A 19,524-nucleotide genomic window follows, 5' to 3' on the forward strand; every position below is an offset into this window, starting at 1 on the left:
AGTTTGGGACCTTCTGGTGAACGGGGAAACAACTCAAGTGGGCTTTTGGCCAGAAGCCCCCTTAACCCGAGGGAGGGGACTTCCCGGGCTGATTCAGAGCCGCTTTTCCCCAAAAAACGAGGAGCTCACGGAGGCACCTTGCAGGCCAGGCCAGCTGCTGTGGCCGCCTGCCTCTCTCCATGCAGCGCTGCCTACACGAGTTTCCTTCCCTGCCTGCTCATTCTTTCTCTCTCCACTCGCTCCTCTTGGCTCCCTCCCCTCTGGCCTGCTGAGAGGTGCCTGTGGTGCAGCTGCGGGCCTGGGCGCTGTGGTGGTGCTGCGGGAGCCTCCCGGTGCCTTGGCTGAGGGAGACACCTAGCGGGGCCGTGCTCCTGGGCGCAGCTCGGCTTGCTCCGGCTTTTATTTCCTCCCCTGTCTATTTTCAATCCCAATGAAGGGCTGGAGCAGGAGCTGAGGTTTCCAAGTGCCCCCCCTGTACTGGGTGTGCATAGTGGGCGCTTGGCAGGCCAGTTTATTGGGGTTTCCTCACCTGGTGCTGTGGGAACGCCGCTTGGGGTGTGCCTGGTCCCTCTGGCACTGTGAGGTGCCCACCTGGGTTCCATCTGCCCCTGTCCCCTCCAAAGTGGAGGCGTTTTCCTTCCTAACCCTGCCTTGTGACACGGCTCTGGGACAGGGTCACCTCCAGAGGGGCACACCAGAGAGGAACGTGCCTGTGGGATGGCTGTTGTTACCCCCAGGGCCTGTTTGCTCCGGGTGCAGCTGGGCCTCCAGGAGTCCCTCATCCCCTGAGTGTCCCCAGGACAGGGACAATCGGTGATGTTTTGTGTCCTGCTGAAATCCCCCCCTTGGCACTCCTCCCTGCCATGCTATGTCAGGCTGAAACAAGGCAGGGAGAGCAGCAGGGAGGAGAATGTGAGGAGGGAATTATCTCTTACACAGAGCTTCCTCACTGAGGTGCCTCCCCGTAAGAGATACAGCTACGGGCTTGCAGAGGACGTGCTGGCAAACGCCCTGGGTACAGCAGTGAGAACATGAGAAGTGAAAGAGGAAATTGGATCCTCTTGGGAAAATACCTTCCCTCGGGCTCTCTGCCCCCTTCCTGGGGCCGCAGCGTGTCAGCAGCCAGCACCAGGAAGCCAACACCCAAGGTGAGAACTGGGCACTGCCAGCAAACCTGGGCTCTGCTGCTCGGCTGCTTCTCTCCTGCCTCACGTATGAGGTTTTGGATGCCCCTGCCATGAGCTTCATCCAGCTGAGAGGGAGCTGCAGCGCTGTGTTGTACCTGTGAGTCCTCAGGTGAGCACAGAAACTGGGCAGTGGGAACCAGAGCAGTAACTGCACTGCTTCAAAGCAGTGAGCCCTTGCACAGCTTTGGGGTAGAGCACTTGTAATGGCAGTTTCCCCCCTCTTCCAGGGGGAATTGCAGTCATTCTCCTCTCTGTACAACAGACAGGTTATCAAACCCTGGAGGCAGCTTTGAGGATACTGGTCTTTGGTGAGGTGAAGGTGATGCTGGAGTCATAGCTCAGCCATCCATTAATGTTCTCGGCTCTCCTCCCAACCACTTCTTTGAGCTCGGCTTTGCCAAACCCTCAAGACCACAATGCAAACAAGACTCATCTTGTGTTACAGGCACAGTAAACACACACCCAAAGCAATGCCAGGAGTGAACGCAGCATTTTCTTCCCTGCTCACCCCCCTCGTGCATCAGCCGGTGTTACACCAGCCTTGCACTTGCCCCCTTCTGCCTTGGGTGACACTGGGAGCCCACCGTGGTGGGCGGAAGGAGATTTTTTTATTTTTTTTTATCAGGGGTCACCGAGGGGTGGCTTGGAGCAGAAGCGAGCGCAGCCCCTTGCAGACAATCAGAGTCTGGTTACGCATATGTGTGGGGCATAAAGGAAATGTGCTGGCAAAAGCAGGGATGAACTTGATGCGTGAGCCAAAAAGGCTTTTAAGAAACACCCCCCTCTCTCCCCCCAGTAATTCAGGGCAGATGATGCTTAGTGTAGAGCCTATCTCAAGCGATAGCCGAGACCGACTGCTGCTGTGTGTGCTCCAGCCTGAGGCAGGGCTGCACATGGAGCCAGCCTCTCAGGACCACCCTGCTGCTGGGGGACTGAGCTGTTTCCCCAGAGCCCCTCATCTGCTTCGTGCCAGTCATCGGGCTTTTAAGGAGGAGACGAGGCACTGCAGGGCCTTTGTGCCTCACCAAGAAGGGCAGAAATGGCTTGAAAAGTGCTGAGGGAATTGGTGTTCGGTGCTTGTGGAAGCACTTGCATGCCATCTGGTAGCAGAAATGCAGTCTCAGGCTGACGGCCGGTCTTTTCTAAAATAGCAGTGGAATATTCACTTGGTGATATTTATTTATTTATAATGAGGAGGAGGAAAAGCTGCTGTCCCACAAGAGGCCTACAGCAGGGTCTCCAGGCCCCTCTGCATGCAGAAACGTGGAATTTGCTCTGGGGTCACATCCACTGCATCAGACACGGGCAGGATCAGGCCTCTGGGGAGGAGCGGTGCTGGGCACCGAGGCCTTGTCACAGAGCTGGTGCTGTGCAGGGAGGAACTTCTGAAGCCAGGTTTTGTGGTCTGACTGTGTGAGGAAGAGCCTTGCCTCCCAAGGTCAGGGGGTGACGGGGGCAGAGTGACTCTGGCCTGCCCACTCCAACTCTGAGAGACAGCACAAAGTCCTAAATGTTAGGGCCGTTGTTCCATTCCACATCCTGCCCAGCGCCTGCAGGAATTCAGAGGTGGCCTCGCATCCGTGTTGTTGTACCAGTGGGCACAGCGGGTGGAAGCCCCCAGTGCCCCAGCCGAGGCAGGCAGCTCCAGCCCCATGGCAGGTTCCTGTTCTCATGCTGAGGAGGGCTCAAGGCTGGGGATTTAGCAAAGCAGCTGTTTCCTGCCTGCCTGCAGAGCAGGCAGGACCCCTCTGGATGGAGCTCGATCGATCAGGAGGTGGGAGCAGCAGTTTTGGGGCCTGGATGACTTTTCTGTTCCCATCCCCTTTCTGTTCCAGGGCCTTGTCCGTGCTGCGGGCAGCAGACAGCTCCTGCACACGAAGCACAGCCAGCGTGGGACTCATCCGCATCAATGCCTGGAGCCACGCAGTGATGAGACCGGACAGAGGTAGGCGGAACTACAGGAACTGCAAGAAGAGGGTGTGGGGAGAGGGAAGACCCCTGAGCAGTCCCTGCAGAGCGTGGTTTGGACACAGAAGCAGCGTTGAAGCTGAACATTGCACCTACAGCAGCTTCCTTCCACGAGGTGCCAGCCACAGGGCAACACAGCAACGCGCAGCCCGGCTCCACAGGCAGCTGAACAAGCGACAGCTTCAGGCAGGGTCCTCCTGCTGCAGTCTGTCCCTTGGGGTGCAGAGCAGATTTAGCACACCCTCACGCTGCAGCCAAACACTCCCAGCACTGCCGTGCCTTGCAGCAGAGGAGCCCTGTACCAGGACATCTGGCAAACGGCTTCAGGGCGGCTGTGCCAGAGCCAGCATCACTCCCGAGGGAGCTGCTGAGAGCTTGGCCAGAAGGGAGAGCTGCAGCCGGGGGCGCCCAGCCCAGCCCTGGGCCACCCAGGTGCCAGTGTTGTGTTAGAGATCAGGGCTCACAGTAAATGCTTTTATGTTGTTGCAGTGTTGTGGAAGCACAGATATTAAAAATGTTTCTTTGTAGGGATAAGTGAGGCTGGGGCTGTCCCCTACACACCCTCAGAGCCCTGCTCCTGGAGTGCCTGGACACTTCCAGCATGCCAGCCATCTGCGTCTTGGAAGCTCTCGGTGGTGAGATTATGGAACTGTTAAAATCCTGTTGTCACCTGGATAAAGAAGGGGGCAGGAACAGAGCAGCCACTGCTGCACAAAACCAGCTGCACCCTGTATCTAGGCTGGAAACAAGTTGGTGCTGTGGGTTTTTTTGTTTGTTTTCCAGTTTTTTCCTTAGGGCCCACTTTCCTGCATGAGGAACAGGCAGTGCACTTGCGTGCCCAGATGCAACCAGTGCTAGCTGTGGAGGGAAGCCCAGCAGCTCGGCCTGGTGACCTGCACCAGCTCCCAGCAGTCTGATGGGAGGTGAGTGCTGGGCTGTGGGGATGCTCCTGTGTGTCTCCAGGTAGGAAGCTGGCTCCAGAACTGCCTCACGTTAGTGCTCAGCGCCCCTCCGTGTGTGCTGTGCTTGGAGTAGTGTGAAAAAATCCCTCCTGGGCCTCTCCAGCTTCTGGAAACACTGGAACCTGGCTGATGTCCTTGGGGATGCCTGAAACAGCACACTGGGGCCTGAGGTAAAGGGTTTTGCAGTATTTCCAGTTAGGATGCTCAGCCTCCTCCTTGGAGAGCTGGTCACAGGGAATGGTTGGGAGTAGGGATCTGTGCTGCAGGGTCTCAGGAGCACCTCCACAGAAGCCCATGAAGAACCATATAAGAACCACACAGCCAGAGGATTAGAAAATATCGCAGTTTATTAGAGCATCTCCACTTCATAGAGTTTTACAAAACGATATATTTACAGGTCTGACTAATCTCGATGGGAGTGTGCTCTTCTAGGGCAAGGACCTGGCTACACAGAAAAAAAGAAATCAAATCAGCACATTCAGAAGTCACATTGTTGTATTTTCCTTACAAAAGTAAAAAGAGTGGAGGAGTCTGGTGTCTGTCAGCCTTGGAGCCGGCAGAGCCAACCCACATTGTCATTGCAGGGACAAGCTGCAGGAACACGTTCAGTCAAGCCCTTCAGCTCCTTCGCCAGCTTGTCCCTGGAGGCTGCCTTCAGCGAGGAAGTCACTGTGTGGTGGTCCTGTCCACCACAGCTACCTGAGTGCAGGGCTGCCCTGTGGGACCAAGCAGCTGAAGCTGCCAGCTAACCCCGAGCATCGTGTTAAGGCACATGGGTAAGGCCACCCTGCCCAGCCCTCAATGCAGACGCTGGCACCCAGGACGTGCTGGCAGACCCCAGCGTGGTTTCCTTCGAGGTGAGTGGCAGCACGTTTCAGCCTTACTGCTCTCCTTCAGTGCTGCAGCCCTTGGATCCTCACAAGGCCTCGGATGCAGAGGAGGACAGAAGCTAAGTCAGGCAAAGGACGGCAGGAAACCACGGCCTGGGACCGTGCCAGTGGTGGGATCCAAAGGGCTGAACCCCGTTGAGAACTTCTTCCCCCCACCCTCCATCACTGAAGACCAGACAAAGCGGTGCAGATGGCAGTTCAAAAACAAGCGAAAGAGATGGAATATATTCTGGAAGCTTGGTTTTGAACCTGTCACAGTAAAGTTTGCCTCTAAAAACAGTTTTTAAAAAAATCTTTAATATTTTTGTCTTTTAGTTTAGTTTTGTATGTATTTGAATGGCTGTTCATTCAAGTTCTTTATGGGAGCTGCACAAGCTTGCCCACAAAGGGAAATTTCTTATACCTAGGCATTGATTTCTAAACTGAGATTTGGGTTCAGGGTAGAAGTACTAAGGCCTAAACTACAGCAGCTCTGGCTGCTCGGTACACACACGCTTTAAATATGGACAACTGTCCAAGGCTGGGCGTCCCAGGCACTCACTCGCAGCGAGGTAGAGGGAGGGTTGAAGTTCACAGTCGAGGCAGCTCTCTGCTTACCGCCGCCACATGCAGGGAGGACAATGCCACGGGGCCGCTGGTCGCGGCTGGGTCAGTGCCCAGCCGGCGGTGTACAAGAGGCATTTGTGTCCACGGAGGGCTGAGCGTGTCCCTAAAGGCCCGTGTGCTGTTTGATCCACCCTCGCAGCGCGGTGACCCGGCTGTAGACGCCAGGCTTCTCCTTCTGTGCACAGCCATCGCCCCAGCTCACAACACCAGCCAGGAACATCCGACTGTTGGCTTCCACGCTGATCAGTGGCCCTCCAGAGTCTCCCTGCACAAAAACAAACAGTACCGTAAGCACTGACTCAGTACAAGGTCCAGCAAAGTATTAATGACAAAAACAATCACAAAGTAGTATGAAATAATTCTTTGGCCTTTGAAGGGAACCCTGGAGTTATTTTTGAGATTAAGTCAATACAATTTCCTGCTCACATCCACTCCAATTTAGCCACGCCCTGAATCAAGAAAGAATGGGACAGATTTGTAACAGATATCTAAGTGTGGCAATATGAATCAAAATGCTAGAATAAAAACAGCCAAACAAATGGCCTGTGTTGCTAACTATGGCGCTCAGTAACAGTGATAAAGCAGAGGACAGCTGCACCCCTCTCCTACCTGGGGAGCATTTTTGAGACTAAGTCAATTTGCTGCTGACGAGCATTCCAATCTGTCTGTTGTCTGAACCAAGGAGCCACATAGCTGTGCAGTGTGTTAAGTGGGGGAATGCGAGTCCACGCGCCAGAAGAAATAGTGCTGAGCAAGGGGCCTGGCTTGCTGCAACTCCTGCTAACAGCACTGAACCAGTGCTGTCGCACCGCTTGCCTACCTGGCACGCATCCACACCTCCCGTCAGGATCCCCACACACATCATGCGTGGCGTCAGCTGGCCGGACAGCAGCTGGTTGCAGATGGTCTGGTTGATCACCCGGATCTCTGCTTTCTGCAAGATGCTGGCTCCACTGCCTGCAAGGACAGAGGAACAGTTCAAGCACACGGCTGTTTTGAGCAGCAGTTCCCTCCCCTGTGCAGACATCAACCTGTGTGCTTCTCTTGGACCCGGGCTCTGCCACAACCTGCTTTTTCCTAATACAATTTTCCCAGCAGAACTGAGACATGAACTGCATGTACTCCCAGCGGAACCTCATCTGATTCCAGTCTCAAGGCAAACTCAGCTGCTTAAGCTGGAATCTCCCATCTGCCCTTTTCCCTACAGCCACACGCAGCCCCAAATCCACTGCCAGCGCTCACCTCCTTCCACAGTTGCTCCCCATCCAGTCACCCACAGGTCTTTGCCCACAGGGAATTGGTGGGTGGAATCAGGCAGGCAGATGGGCTGGACGACAGAGGAGAAGGTGACAGGACTCTGCAGCTCCATCACAGCAATATCGTAGTCGTAGGTGTAGTCGTTGAAGTAGGGGTGGGAGATGATGCGCTTGATTTTCCTCGTTTGCACGTTGGCGTCGTTGCGGTTGCCCTGGTCGGTCAGGCCCAGGTAGGCTGTCCACTGGCTGGGGGCGGGTAGAATCACAGAGTCCTTAAGGTTGGAAAAGCCCTCCAAGATCATCTGCTCCAACCACCCCCTACCACCCATATCACCCACTAAACCATGTCCCCAAGCACCACATCCAACCTTTCCTTGAACACCTCCAGGGACGGTGACTCCACCACCTCCCTGGGCAACCCGTCCCAACACCTGACTGCTCTTTCTGAGCAGAAATGTCTCCTTGTTTCCAACCTGAACCTCCCCTGGTGCAACTTGAGGCCATTCCCTCTGGTCCTGTCGCTGGTTACCTGTGAGAAGAGGCGACCCCCAGCTCCCCACAGCTTCCTTTCAGGCAGTTGCAGAGAGCAATGAGGTCTGCCCTGAGCCTCCTCTGCTCCAGACTGAACACCCCCAGTTCCCTCAGCCGCTCCTCACAGGACTTGTGTCCCAGGCCCTTCACCAGCTCACAGCCCTTCTCTGGACACGCTCCAGGCCCTCGATGTCCTTGTAGTGAGGGGCCCAACCTGAACACAGCACTCAAGGTGCGGCCTCACCAGAGCAGAGTACAGGGGAATGATCACCTCCCTGTTCCTGCTGGCTGCACTGTTCCTGACACAAGCCAGGAGGCCGCTGGCCTTCTTGGCCACCTGGGCACACTGCTGGCTCATGTGCAGGCGAGCATCAGTCATCACCCCCAGATCCTTTTCCTCTGCACAGCTTCCCAGCCACATTTCCCCCAGCCTGTGACACTGCATGGAGTTGTTGTGGACAAAGTGCAGGACCCGGCCCTGAGCCTCAACCCTTAGCCTCTGCCCACCAACCCATCCTGTCCATGCAAAGAAGGCATTAAGAACCTCAGCCTTTTCCTTATCCTCTGTAGTCATGTTCCCCCCTGCATCCAGTAAAGAATGGAGATTCTCTTTAGCCCTCCTCTTGCCATTAATGTATTTATAAAAACATTTTTTTTTTATCCTTAACCATAGTGGCCAGGCTGAGCTCGTGCTGGGCTTTGGCCTTTCTGACTTTTTCTCTGCATAAGGTGGCAGCTGCAAGGCACAAGGCACGGGGCAGTGTGAGGCTCTGGCTTGCAGAGCTCGTGCAGATGTCCCAGCTCATGAACCCTGCCCACCATCTTAAAAAGTTTCCTGGAGAAGTGCCTGTAAAAAATATTGTTTCTTCTTGAGACAAGCAAATGGCTAAAAGTGGGCGTGCAGCTGTCTGGGTGCCCCGTCACCTTGAATCCCACCACGTGTCAATCACTGTAGTGACTGCAAGAGCACAGGGCACCGATCTGACATCTCAACAAATAAACACTTGTGTACTTCAAATGTCTGCTTCCACTTCACTACGAGACTCTTCCCAAAACCCAGCTGTCTCAGAGTGTTAAATCAGGCAGTGGCCAAGGCCAAAATCTGTCACAGACAAGTGTCCCCAGGCCCTGCAGCAAAGTGTCCCCAGCTCAGTGAGCCCGGCAGAAGCAGCCCTTGGGCTCCCACCTACCTGGCGTCCTGCAGTTGCAGGAAGCAGTGTGCTGCAGACACCAGCCAGGTCTCCGAGACGAGCGAGGCCCCACAGACGTGGCCCTGGCCCGCGACGTGGAGGCTGACCTGCCACGGCCACTCTCCCATGTCCGAGTTCTGCCCGCCGACGATCCGTGACTTCCTAGTAAAGGAGCGGATCCCGCAGTCTGGGGTGAGGAAGGAGAGGGGGCACTTAAATACTCTGGTTTCTGTTCAGCACCTCCCCTTCTTTCCTCTGGGACATCTCCTGCAGCACAAGTGCCCCATTACCTACACCAGGGATGGCTGATGCTATCAGCTAAAGAGCACAAACACTGAATTTGCTAAAGCATTTACTGGCCAAGACAGTAAATGTGTAGACAAATTATTGTCTGATATCAGTGTGAGCCCTCTCTAAATGTACAACACAGACACTCAGCACAACACTGCTCAGCTATTTCCAGATCTGAATGGTTGTGTAGAAATGCCCAGGGGCTCTCTCCACCCTACTTAGGTGTTTATCTGAGGGGTCCAGCCCAGAAACCCATGTCCCCCCTTTGGGTACTCACTGCAGTTGTCCTCATCAGAATTGTCTTCGCAGTCCTTCTCACCATCACACTCTGGGTTCTGTTTGGTGATGCAGAGTCCGCTGCGGCACTTGTACGTGTATTCCTTGCAGGTGACTGTTGTACCTGCTTCAGGCAGGCCAAAGAGAGCAGGATTAGTGCCAGTTCTGGGAAAATCGTGATGTTCAGGGGCCCTTCACCACTTGTGCCCTCCCCAGGACATTGCCACCAGATGCAGGAATGCTCTCCAGGATGCCCAGCCATGAGCACATCCACAAGAGGCTGCATTTCAAACGAGGTCCCCTGCAGACCCATCCTCACCTCTGTTACAGCTGCCTTCATCACTCCCATCTCCACAGTCGTCCTTGCCATCACACTTCTGTGTGTTGGGGATGCATTTCCCGTTGTTGCATTTGAAGCTGCTGTTTCCACAATCTGGGGAAAAACCAGCTCCTGAGAACAGCCAGGCACTGACACCTCACCGGGGAGGTGCAGGGCACAAAACCTACATGGCTGCATCCACCTCTCTCTCCCCTAGGGCAGGTGAAGCCTCTGCAGCTACAACACAAACACCCATTGCCTGTGCCCCCAGCCTTTTCTTCTCTAAACTACACGCCACCAATTTATGCAATCCTTCCTTTCCCAAAACGTTATGTTTCTTACGCTTTTACTCATCCTCAAGCTCCCACCTGAGGCTCCTGTGTTGTCTCAAGGAAAGCTACCCCACAGTGTTCCAGGTGAGGCCTCCCCATACCATTTTGGGCTCCAGCACGGCACTTGGCTTCCTCCGCCCCATGTGCCTCCATCGCCCCCTTCACCTTGCTCAAGCCCTCAGCCCTGTGCCTGCAGGGAAGTTACTTACTGCACTGCAGCTCGTCGCTGTCGTCGCCACAGTCATTCACGTTGTCACAGACCCAGAACTTGGGCTTGCACCAGCCGTTCTGGCACCTGAACTGCTGCTCGGTACAGACTGCAAAGGGACAGAGAGAAATCAGGGGAGGGCCTGCAAAGGCACCCCTGGGTCACCAGCCACACATCTGCCATTGCGCCCACCGTAACGTCACAGGAAGATCTGGGTGGCTCCCCCAGTGGGTCTGCAAGCCCATGGGAACAGGTGCACCAGAACAAGCACACGTCCATAAATACACATGCCCTTGAGCTATAACACGGTATTTCCACTGCCCAGCAGACACGACTATCTGGAGAGCTAAAATGTCTTCATCTAACAGTAAAGCTGAAGCTCACATTTCACCAGCCTAACAGCAGCAGGACAGGCAGAGGCAGCACTGGAATGAGAGACGTTGCTGTAGCAGTGGGAGAGCACTTGAGATACCCAGATCACCAGGGTGGCCCCTCACCACCCAGGGCAGCGAGAGGGCAGCCAGGCCAGCAGCACACTCCCTCAGAAAACAGCCCCAGACCTGGCACCAAGAACCCACAGCAGGAGAGGCTCTCATCTCTAATTAACTTCAGACCCTGGACAATCACATTTTCTATGGGATTGCTCTGTGAATCCAAGAGGAAAAACTGTTGCACAAAGAAACAACACCCATGTAGTATCACACGGGTTTTCCACATGTACTCTGCAGCTCCTGCCCAGTTCCATAACACAACGCATCCACCCAGCTCAGACAGCCAAGTCCTCAAGAGCCAGGAGGACTAAATGGGAAAACATTCCCAGTTGGGAGGGACTGGAAAGCAGGGGAGATCCCACTGGGAGAGGCCTAGATTGACATGAACCCGCGTCTCCTATATTGGAAAGGATCCCAAATTGATCCCCGCACCAATGGCCTCTCACTCTGGCGTGCAGGGTGAGGCAGTACTGGTGCTAGCCAGCAAGGCAGGCAGGCAGCTCACCCGCAGGGCTCAGCACAGCACGTTAGCCCAGCACCACCCCCAGCCCCCTGGGGCGGTGCACCCTTCGGAATAAAAGCCAAAAGAAAGGACAGACTCACCGCAGGACCTCTCGTCACTGCCATCTACGCAGTCTATCCACCCGTCGCAGCGCATGCTTTTCTCAATGCAGCGGCCCGTGTTGCAGGCAAACTTGCCAGGGCAGGCTGAGAGGGAGGAAAGGGGTAAAAGACGTGAGTCCTTCAGTCTGTGGCACTTCCCCGAAGCACACAACAGTCCTAGTGCTCTGGGCGGCCTGCTTACAGCATCCACCATTAAAAACAGCTTTTCCTCAGAACAGAGGAATACAAGGAGGTTCGCAGGAAAATAAGACGTGCTCCTGTTGCCCCAAAAAGTGTGCTTCATGATTTACAGGGCAGCAGAGGAGAAGTTATCTAGTCTGCAGCAGACATCTGGCAAATTTTTTTCCCTCTGCAGCCTCAACATTTCAACTTACGGTCACTGGAGTCGTAGGACAGGTACTCAGCAGAGAAGCCGGTGTCTGTGTATGACAGGTCTGAGTGGAACCGGACCTCGATTTTGTTGGTGGTACTGGCCACCACAAACTGGGAACGCTCCCCACAGTACCTGAAGGGAGACAACACAAAGACCAGTGCAGTGCTATAGATCAGCACTGAGCAGCCCTTCTTCCACCCCTGCATTCTCCATCGCCAGAAAGAAGGAACTCCTCATGCCCAGCTTAGGCAGAAGGAAGCAGGGCCGCACACAGGAGCTGAAATTTGCTGCATCTGGCAGAAAGCTGGGGCCTTGAAAACAGCCGGGCAGAAGCTCATCTAGATCTGTGATGTCATGCTGATTGCTCTCTCTCTGATCTTGGACCCATCAGGTCTCTGGGTGTGTGCAGCCTCTAAAGCCCCAGGATCCCACCCCACGGCAGGCTGGTAGGAAACCCCCTTACACAGGCACCCCTGCAGGAACTAGAAGGATTGCAGCCACAGATTCTGACTTTGAAACTCTTTCTCCTCAGGGAAGGGCCAGCTCTCTCACCCAGAATGTTGTGAAACAACCCTGCTCACTTCCCATATGCCGTACCAAGCTGCATTTTCGGTCCAGCTGCCATTAGGTTGTGCAAGAGTTAACAGTAAATGTAACAGTGAGTGCATCACAGAATGCAATGCAGTCACCCTAATAATGGAGAAATACCCATTCAAGCAAAATCAGGCCAGATGTTTCTGCATGGATCTGCCTTTCTGCATGTGATGCCTAAGATGTGATACTCCACAGCCTGCCTTTCTGTTTTGTTTTGTTTTTTTCTTTCAGCTGCAGCATGCAACAAACCCATTGTCTGATCTCCAGACTGGGCACTGAGCTTTGAGAGCAGGTCAGACCCAAGCACTCTTCTGCCTCATCATATTCCAAAAAGCTTCAGCACCTCTGCTCCCCCGGCAAGTTTAAGGAATGCACAAGGTGCCATATAACGAAACGCAGCCCCTCCAAGGACCAAAGCCACAGGTCAGACAGACAGCCTGATGCCTACCTCGTGTTGTTGATCTGAACATAGTCCTTGGGGCAGGAGCTGACTGGGATCCCCGGCTCCAACACAAAGAACATGTTGAAACGCACCTTCACGTTCTTTTTAGAGGGAACCTGAGGATGGAAGCAGAGGCATGCAGGTTTTCTGAGGCACAGAAAATGGGAATAAGTTTCATGGGTTAAAGGTTGTGTTTGAGGGGAGGGACAGAAGACAACCAAAAAAGGAAAGAAGTCAACAGAAAAACTCCCTTCCCAAAAAGCCATTACTGCTCCCCTTGTCATTCAGTCACTTGGCTTGCTGACCCCAGGATCCCAGATTAAAGAAGCACAAAACAGAGGCTGAAGCCAGGTGTTTGTCAACAGTGCCTGCTCTCCCAGGTTGCCCTGCCACCAATTTTACCAGCAAGTGGCAGGTCTGCCCCGAAGCCCAAATCCTCAAGTGCTTTGTGTAAAGTTACAGCGACTGGAGGCTACAGTGAGAGTCACACGGGGTTCAGGCCTCTCTCAGCTTCCTCTGCCTTTGACACCAGTCCTAAAGCCTCCCTCCAGCCACGTCAGACTAAGCCTCCAGGCAGCATCTGCTGTGAGCTCATTTGCACTGTGTCCTGCATAAGCAGGTTTATTTGACAGACTAATTAAGGCGAAGAGGGGACTGTGTTACCTCGATGTTCCAGACACAGTCCAAGGCTGGGGGGTAGTGTGCTGGGTAAAAGGGAGTAGTGAAGGTGCCGCTCTCTCCTTTCAGGGTCCCACCGCAGACTGGAAGATAAGTAGGAAGATGAAAACAGGTTAGAAATTCAAAGAGATGTGGCTTTCCCAAGGCATAGCTGGCTATTGCCTGGGGCAGGAAAAGAGGCAGATGCATCAGCCTCTAACAAGGTTAAGTTGATCTCTAGAGAAAGCTCCTGCTCCAAGACTTGGAGAGAACCCAGGAGATCAATTAGGTGCTTCCTGCATACATCTATCTGCATGTCTAATCCAACATAATTCTTATTTTGCCCTCCTCACAGGACATCATTACAGCAGCCAAGAGCACTGTGGACAAGGCAGGCTCAAAGAGCCAAAGTGAGACCTGCATCCACATCTCCCAGCCCTGGAAACATCCCTGGCAAACTGACTGCAGCCACAGCTGCCCCTGGCAGAGAGATGCTGAGGGAAACTGGGCCAAGGCATATACCCACCTTTCGTCTTTGGGAGCTGGAAGAACTCAGCCTTAAAGCCAGGGAATCTCCCCTCCTTATTGGTAATCAATGTGACGAGCATAACGTTCTGGGAGGACAGGAAGGTCAGGTTGTAGGAAGGAGCATAATTCCCACACAGCCTAGGAAGGAAGGAACAAAATGTATTAGACAGCTGCAGAGAGAGCCTCCAGTGGCACCGAGCACCAAGGAGCAGGGACAGGAGCCCCGCTCCCAGCAGCACTTCTGTGCAGCTCACCATCACCCTGCCACACCACTGCCATACAGAAACTTAATGGGGAGCTAACACAAATCACCCTCTTCCCTATCTCCCCACCCCATGGAGGAGTGCCGAACCCTGGAGATGCTCTGCTCACCTCACCAAAGCGTGGGGCTCCACGGGGCTCAGAGAGTTGTACACCTTGATGTAGTCACCATCGTCTGTGCACTGCTCCAGTTCCAGCGTCCTGAAGGTCAGGCTGATGACAGAGTTGGCATCCGCCCTCAGTGTCCAGTAGCAGCGTGCGTTGTTGGGGTACGGGCTGTTGGGGAACCCCGGCGTGGTGAAACTGGTGATCTCCCCTTCCTTGGCGTGGAGGGCAAAAAGGCAGCTATCTGCCCAGGAGAATGGGGAAGAGTTAGCAGGACAAATGAGGAAGGAGAGAGATCTTTCCCATGGGTGCAGGGTTCAAGGAAGAGGACAGCAGACACGTTGAGGTTTTGATTTGCCTTTTCCCAAGAAGCAGAGCGTGGCACTCATTGTTCCTCGCCTGCCTGCAGGGCGTCCCTGGGGAGATGCCTCATTTAGGGAGCACCCTTGTTATCTCCCTCCATCTACAAAAGGGAAGGACAGACTGGGCCGCCCACCACTGCTAGATAACAGCACGTCTGGCCAACCCCAAAGCAGCTCCAAGCAGCACATGGAGGTCTGCCCCACAGGCAGAGCACCCCGTTTCAGGCACCTCCTCACCCCAGAATGCAAATCACCACCCTGGAGACCCCTGGGGATGCAGAGAGGCCATTGGGAGACTGAAGAAGAGCTGTACTTACTGTCCCGAGAAGACTGAGCAATGCTGGGGTCAGCAGCTGCAGGAGGAAACAGAAGTGGTGTCATCCTGTGAGCTGTAGGAAGTCACTGTGCGCAAAGCTGCAGAGGTCTCTGGGGTCTGCATGGCAATCTGACCAGGGAAGAGCTGCTCCTTCCCCTGCCTCCACGAGCAGAGCCCCAGTGCGTGCCCTAGGAATCTGAGTGACCAAACTTATCCCCTGAAGGAGGGAGGATTGATCCCTGGCCCTCTCCAGAGGGGCTCAGAGGAGAAGACAGTGTTCAAATGAACGGGAGCAATGCGCACAGCTTCCTCCATCTTTGTGGACCACCAAGTGGGGTCCTTACGCTCACCCTTCAAGCCGCCCCTGCAGCCAAAGGCACCCAAAGGAGGGGTGCAGCTGGCAGCAAAACCCCTCCAGTGACACGCCAGGCACCAAGAGTCCCCCGTCCTCCCCTGTCCCACGCAGAGGCCCAGGAGTCACTGAGACAGCACTCACGGAAAGCGACAATCGACTCCACCTTCAGCACGGGGTTTCGCAGCCGCGGGTTCAGCTTCTGGATCAGGCTCTGCTTGTCCGCCATGGCCCTGTCAAGATCCTTCTCGCGGTACTTGGGGACGACGAACTCTGACCAGTAGTAGGCAATGACGCTGCCTTCGCTGCAGAGGAGAGCGATTACGGGATGAGAGCAAGGCCAGACACAGGAGGGCAGATATAACAGAAGAGAGGGCCAGGCTACTTGGTAAGCCCTTTATGGAGGATGGCCATGGGGAAGGGAATCTCAATAACAAGCTGAGCAAACTGCAGCCCAGCAGAGGCCTCCACCAGCCTGTGGAATCCCTTCCCGAGTTGCCAGGCACCAGCCGTGGTGGCTCACGGGGCTGTACTGCGCCACACCTTGACTTCCCCAAGACCTCTCCTCGTGAGAAACAGACAAAATACGCTGTCTCGGCACAAGGCTTTTGAGGTTGCTTTTCACTGCCCACCCTTTAAAATGTCACTTGGAGTGGCTACTGCTCCTCAGTAGTCACCTCTTTCTGGAGCAGCCCAGCAAAGAGGTCTATGGCCATGGGACACCCCAGAATTGCCCCCTACACTCCCACCCTCAGGCAGCATCTCCTGACACCCACCTGAACGCAGTTACTACTGTCTCCTTGTGGTATGGGCCAATATCTGGATGACTCCTGTAGATCTCCTCCACCTAAAAGGAGTTTAAAGAGTTCAGCACGGCTAGAAGTGAGGAGGGTGGAAGGCTAAAGACAGACAGAGGAAAATCAGAGCACATACCCAGCATCCCTGGGGTGCAGGAACCTGCAGGGGCCAAAAAGCGGAAGAAGGAGAGCTGAAAGAAGGAGAAGGGAGAAGTGTCCTGACTCCTGAAGCCAGCTCTGGCCTCAGCCCCCAGCCCCAAAGCCTGCTCAGCTGCAGAGCTGCATTTCTTCTCTGACCCTGACCGCCAGACCTGGCTCTCCCTTTGGTCCTGGGGTTTGCCCAGGCAGCCCCATAGGCACACTGAGCTGCAGGGGCAGGGAGGCACAGCGGCAGCGGGGCGGAGCTGTGACACCAAAATCCAGGTGAAAGGCAGGCTCCCCGTGAGCAGCTCAGCGAGTCAAACAACTCGTGAGGAGCAGGGAGAGTTAGGAGGAGCGAGACAGCTCCAAGCAGCCTTACAAGCAGCAACCCTGTGGCCACAGGGCAAGAGAAAAAAAAAAAAGCAGGTGGAGGGATCCAAGAGCTCTTACCGTGCTCTTCACCTTCTTGGCCAGCATGGTGAACTCTGGTGAGCTGGAGTTCTCGTAGGCATCAATGAAATCCCAGTTCAGAACCCGCAGGTGGCCGTTGAAAACCTTTTGGACGGGCGCTTTCCTATCTGGAAGGCGACATTTCACGGAGAAAGGCAGTCAGAAGAAGCAGAAACGGGCTCCCTGCTTTCTGGAAGCTCTGGCTGTCACTGCTGCTAAGGTCCCATGCGAGCAACGCACGGTAACGAAGCTCCCCCGAGCCCAGAGCAGCAGGGATATGCTCCTGGGACATGCCCCCACCCAACCCCTTGGAGTTGGTTGAACCTCACACTCACATTTGAAGTGCCAAACCAGGAGGCCGATGACGAGGGAGATGAGCAGAAAGGCAACGATCATGATGGCAACGACCACACGTCGCTTCGGGCCACGCTTCTCCATCTTCTTGGAGTTCATGGCTGGGAGGAACTCCACCCCTTCCTCCACGTTGTTCATGTCCTAGGAGGGGCAGGGAGAGCAGGACAATGGAGATGCCATTCCCAGAGCCTGCTCTGCAGATGCCCAACCCCAGGGCAGTCTGCCACGCAAGGATGGAGCAGAACCACAGAGCTGTGGCCTCAGAGCATCACCAAGAGCACAAGGCGCCTTGGTGCCAGCAGCTCCGCAGCCACCAGTGGCAGACCAAGCCCCGAAGGCTTCTGCTCGCAGACACGCAGTGCTAGCACGTGCCTCTTCCTCACTCACCAGAAGGAAGTAGGTGCTTCCTTTTGGGCATGATCCAAGGTGATCAATCCGAGCAAACTCCGGGGCGAGGCCCCGCACACCCCGTGACCACAGCAGGTCACAGCCCCAGGACCTCCAAGATCTCTACCTCCCAGCAGGTGAAACTACAGACACGGGTCCAACCCCCCGAAATGCCTGCTATGTGGCAGGCGTGTCACCCTCACCCCGACAGACACGGCAGGCTATAAATAACATTCCTGTAAATGAAGAAAACGAGCTACTTCCTCCCCACACATCCACACAGCTCTGTGTGTCTGCTCAAAACTCCTACAACCCTGCCTGGATTTCCCCCTCGCAGCAAACACCTGGGAAAGGAAATAAAACAAAAAGCCGGCCACAGAACGAATCCCCACAGCCAGGCTCTCAGGACAAAGCGTGCTGGAAAATAAAGGGCAGGTCTCCGAGGCAGCCACCCGGGAGCAAGGGATGCCACCTGCAGCACACAGCTATAAGCACCCTGCTGCTCTGCAGGCACAGGATGAAACCACTGGACAGGGAGGGATGTCAGCAAGCCCTCAGCGCCCAGGAGTTTCCCTTTCTTGCACCTTTTGGCCCTGGTTTACCTTCTTCCATCCTTGCCTTGCCAACGCTACCTGTGCCGGCCAGAGAGGGAATCGGAGCAGCGTGCTCCATCCTCAGAAAGGGGCATGGCGGCAGGGACAGCCCGCTTCCCAGCACAGAGCTGCCCGATGAGACAGGCTTGCCTCGCGTGTCCACTCAGCCCGTACAAGGAGGAGGAGGGATTACTTCACGCTCTTCTTACAAAATCCGGAGGGTGTAGCTGGGAGAGCAGAGCCACACGCCAGGAATTTGCCCAGGCAGGAGCATCCCTCTGGCCGCTGTGAGCTGCCCAAAGCAGGGGGCAAGAGGGCACCTCGCTGTCCCTGCCACTGCCCCTCCATCCCGAGCCCTACTGGGATCTGGCAGCTCGCTGGCTGCGTGGCCAGGCAGGGGCACAAGGCTCTGGGTGACAGCAAGGACACGACAACACAGAGCCTACCGGCACACGCTCACCGCTTCCAAACACACTCCTGCACTTTGCGAGGGGGAAATGTCGTCCCTGCAAACGTGAGCCCGGGTCGGATGCTGCCTGCCCTCTGCCAGCCGGTGTAAGAGCTCAGAAACATCACCAGCTGCACGAGGACAAATGTCACAGACACCCAGAAGCACACAGAGCACACAGCACGTTGGCAGAGACCTCTGAGCCTACGGCACCCTCCCGATGAGCGATGCTCCCTGCAGGACAGCCCATCCGCCTGCATCACCTTCCCACTCCTCCTGCCCTTCCCTTACCCAACCTCTGTCCTCTCCTGCCACATCATTTTTTTTTTTTTCCAGGCTCCTCCCAGCCTCCACACTTCAGCACAGCCTCTCATGACATGTTAGCCTGAGGCCCCTACGCAAACCAACGGGGACAGGGCAGGGGAAGCACCTTACCCTCCGCTGCTGTTGGGCTGCGTACATTTAATCCTCTGCCAACACTGCCTAGAAGGCCATCGAGATGAGAGCAGCCCACGCGTCCTCACATCACTTGCTCTCGGAACAAGCTGCGTTTATCCTTGAGCAGCTCTCTGCTACAGCATGGGGAAGGAAGCCTCCGTTTGGGTTATTTATTACTGCGAAAAACAAACCAGCCCAAACCACAGCACCTCGAGGTGCCCGACTGCTTTCTGTCATCAACATCCAGCCACCGCCAGGAGAAAGAGGAGGCTCTGCAAAGCCACAAGGACGGTGCCACAGGGGTGCTCTCGCCTGTTTGCCTTCCACGATCACACGGGAAAACTTGAAAATGTAAACCAAAGAAACTTCCAACAGGAGGCACACAAATGGAAATTAAATACACGCCTATGCCTCCGATCAAGACACTCTTCAGTCGGAATCAGGGTTGCCTAGAGCCTGACACACCACCCGATGTGCTGCTGCTAGCAGAAGGAAGGTATTTAAGTCACTTATAACACCTGCAGGAGCCTGTGGCAAGAGAACAACCTCCAGGGCTTCAGTGATGCTCATGCAGCAGCTCTCCTGGGCTTCCTGGGGTGAGCAGGAGGAGCCTCCTGCCCCAGCTCCAAGGGGAATGCTGTGTCTGGGTGGATAACAACAACTGGGCACAGGCTGTTAAATCTCAGCCTCAGTAATACACTCCCCTGGCAGGTCGAATTCAGCCAGATGGCTTTTCTTCTCTGAGAGGGGGATCCTGTGCTTCTTGCCTAATATTGAAGGGTTGCAGCAGTGGTA

General features: G+C 55.1%; 1 protein-coding gene and 1 long non-coding RNA gene across 7 annotated transcripts in view; one reads left to right on the forward strand and one right to left on the reverse strand.

Moving 5' to 3' along the window:
* Positions 1-5,215, forward strand: LOC137843781 (uncharacterized). Its single transcript, XR_011089680.1, has 3 exons — positions 1-3,132; positions 3,684-3,790; positions 3,951-5,215. It is a non-coding gene; the product is annotated as an uncharacterized lncRNA (long non-coding RNA).
* ST14 (ST14 transmembrane serine protease matriptase) overlaps positions 4,447-19,524 on the reverse strand; it is a 24,074-nt gene continuing 8,996 nt past the window's right edge. For 5 of the 6 annotated variants that reach the window (XM_068659425.1, XM_068659423.1, XM_068659424.1 and 2 more), the window contains exons 2-19: positions 16,845-17,004; positions 16,510-16,637; positions 15,898-15,968; positions 15,266-15,426; positions 14,771-14,806; positions 14,098-14,335; positions 13,724-13,863; positions 13,204-13,301; positions 12,547-12,656; positions 11,506-11,636; positions 11,111-11,215; positions 10,018-10,125; positions 9,477-9,590; positions 9,159-9,284; positions 8,591-8,777; positions 6,856-7,115; positions 6,434-6,570; positions 4,447-5,878 (exon numbers count right to left, since the gene is read on the reverse strand). In XM_068659425.1, coding sequence (XP_068515526.1) covers positions 5,717-5,878; positions 6,434-6,570; positions 6,856-7,115; positions 8,591-8,777; positions 9,159-9,284; positions 9,477-9,590; positions 10,018-10,125; positions 11,111-11,215; positions 11,506-11,636; positions 12,547-12,656; positions 13,204-13,301; positions 13,724-13,863; positions 14,098-14,335; positions 14,771-14,806; positions 15,266-15,426; positions 15,898-15,968; positions 16,510-16,637; positions 16,845-17,001 — 2,469 coding nt within the window. In that variant the 5' untranslated portion in view covers positions 17,002-17,004 and the 3' untranslated portion in view covers positions 4,447-5,716. The remainder of the gene's footprint in view (positions 5,879-6,433; positions 6,571-6,855; positions 7,116-8,590; positions 8,778-9,158; positions 9,285-9,476; positions 9,591-10,017; positions 10,126-11,110; positions 11,216-11,505; positions 11,637-12,546; positions 12,657-13,203; positions 13,302-13,723; positions 13,864-14,097; positions 14,336-14,770; positions 14,807-15,265; positions 15,427-15,897; positions 15,969-16,509; positions 16,638-16,844; positions 17,005-19,524) is intronic. The other variant, XM_068659421.1, reaches the window with a different exon arrangement.

Source organism: Anas acuta, chromosome 23 (genome assembly GCF_963932015.1).
Source record: "Anas acuta chromosome 23, bAnaAcu1.1, whole genome shotgun sequence".
Taxonomy (NCBI): domain Eukaryota; kingdom Metazoa; phylum Chordata; class Aves; order Anseriformes; family Anatidae; genus Anas; species Anas acuta.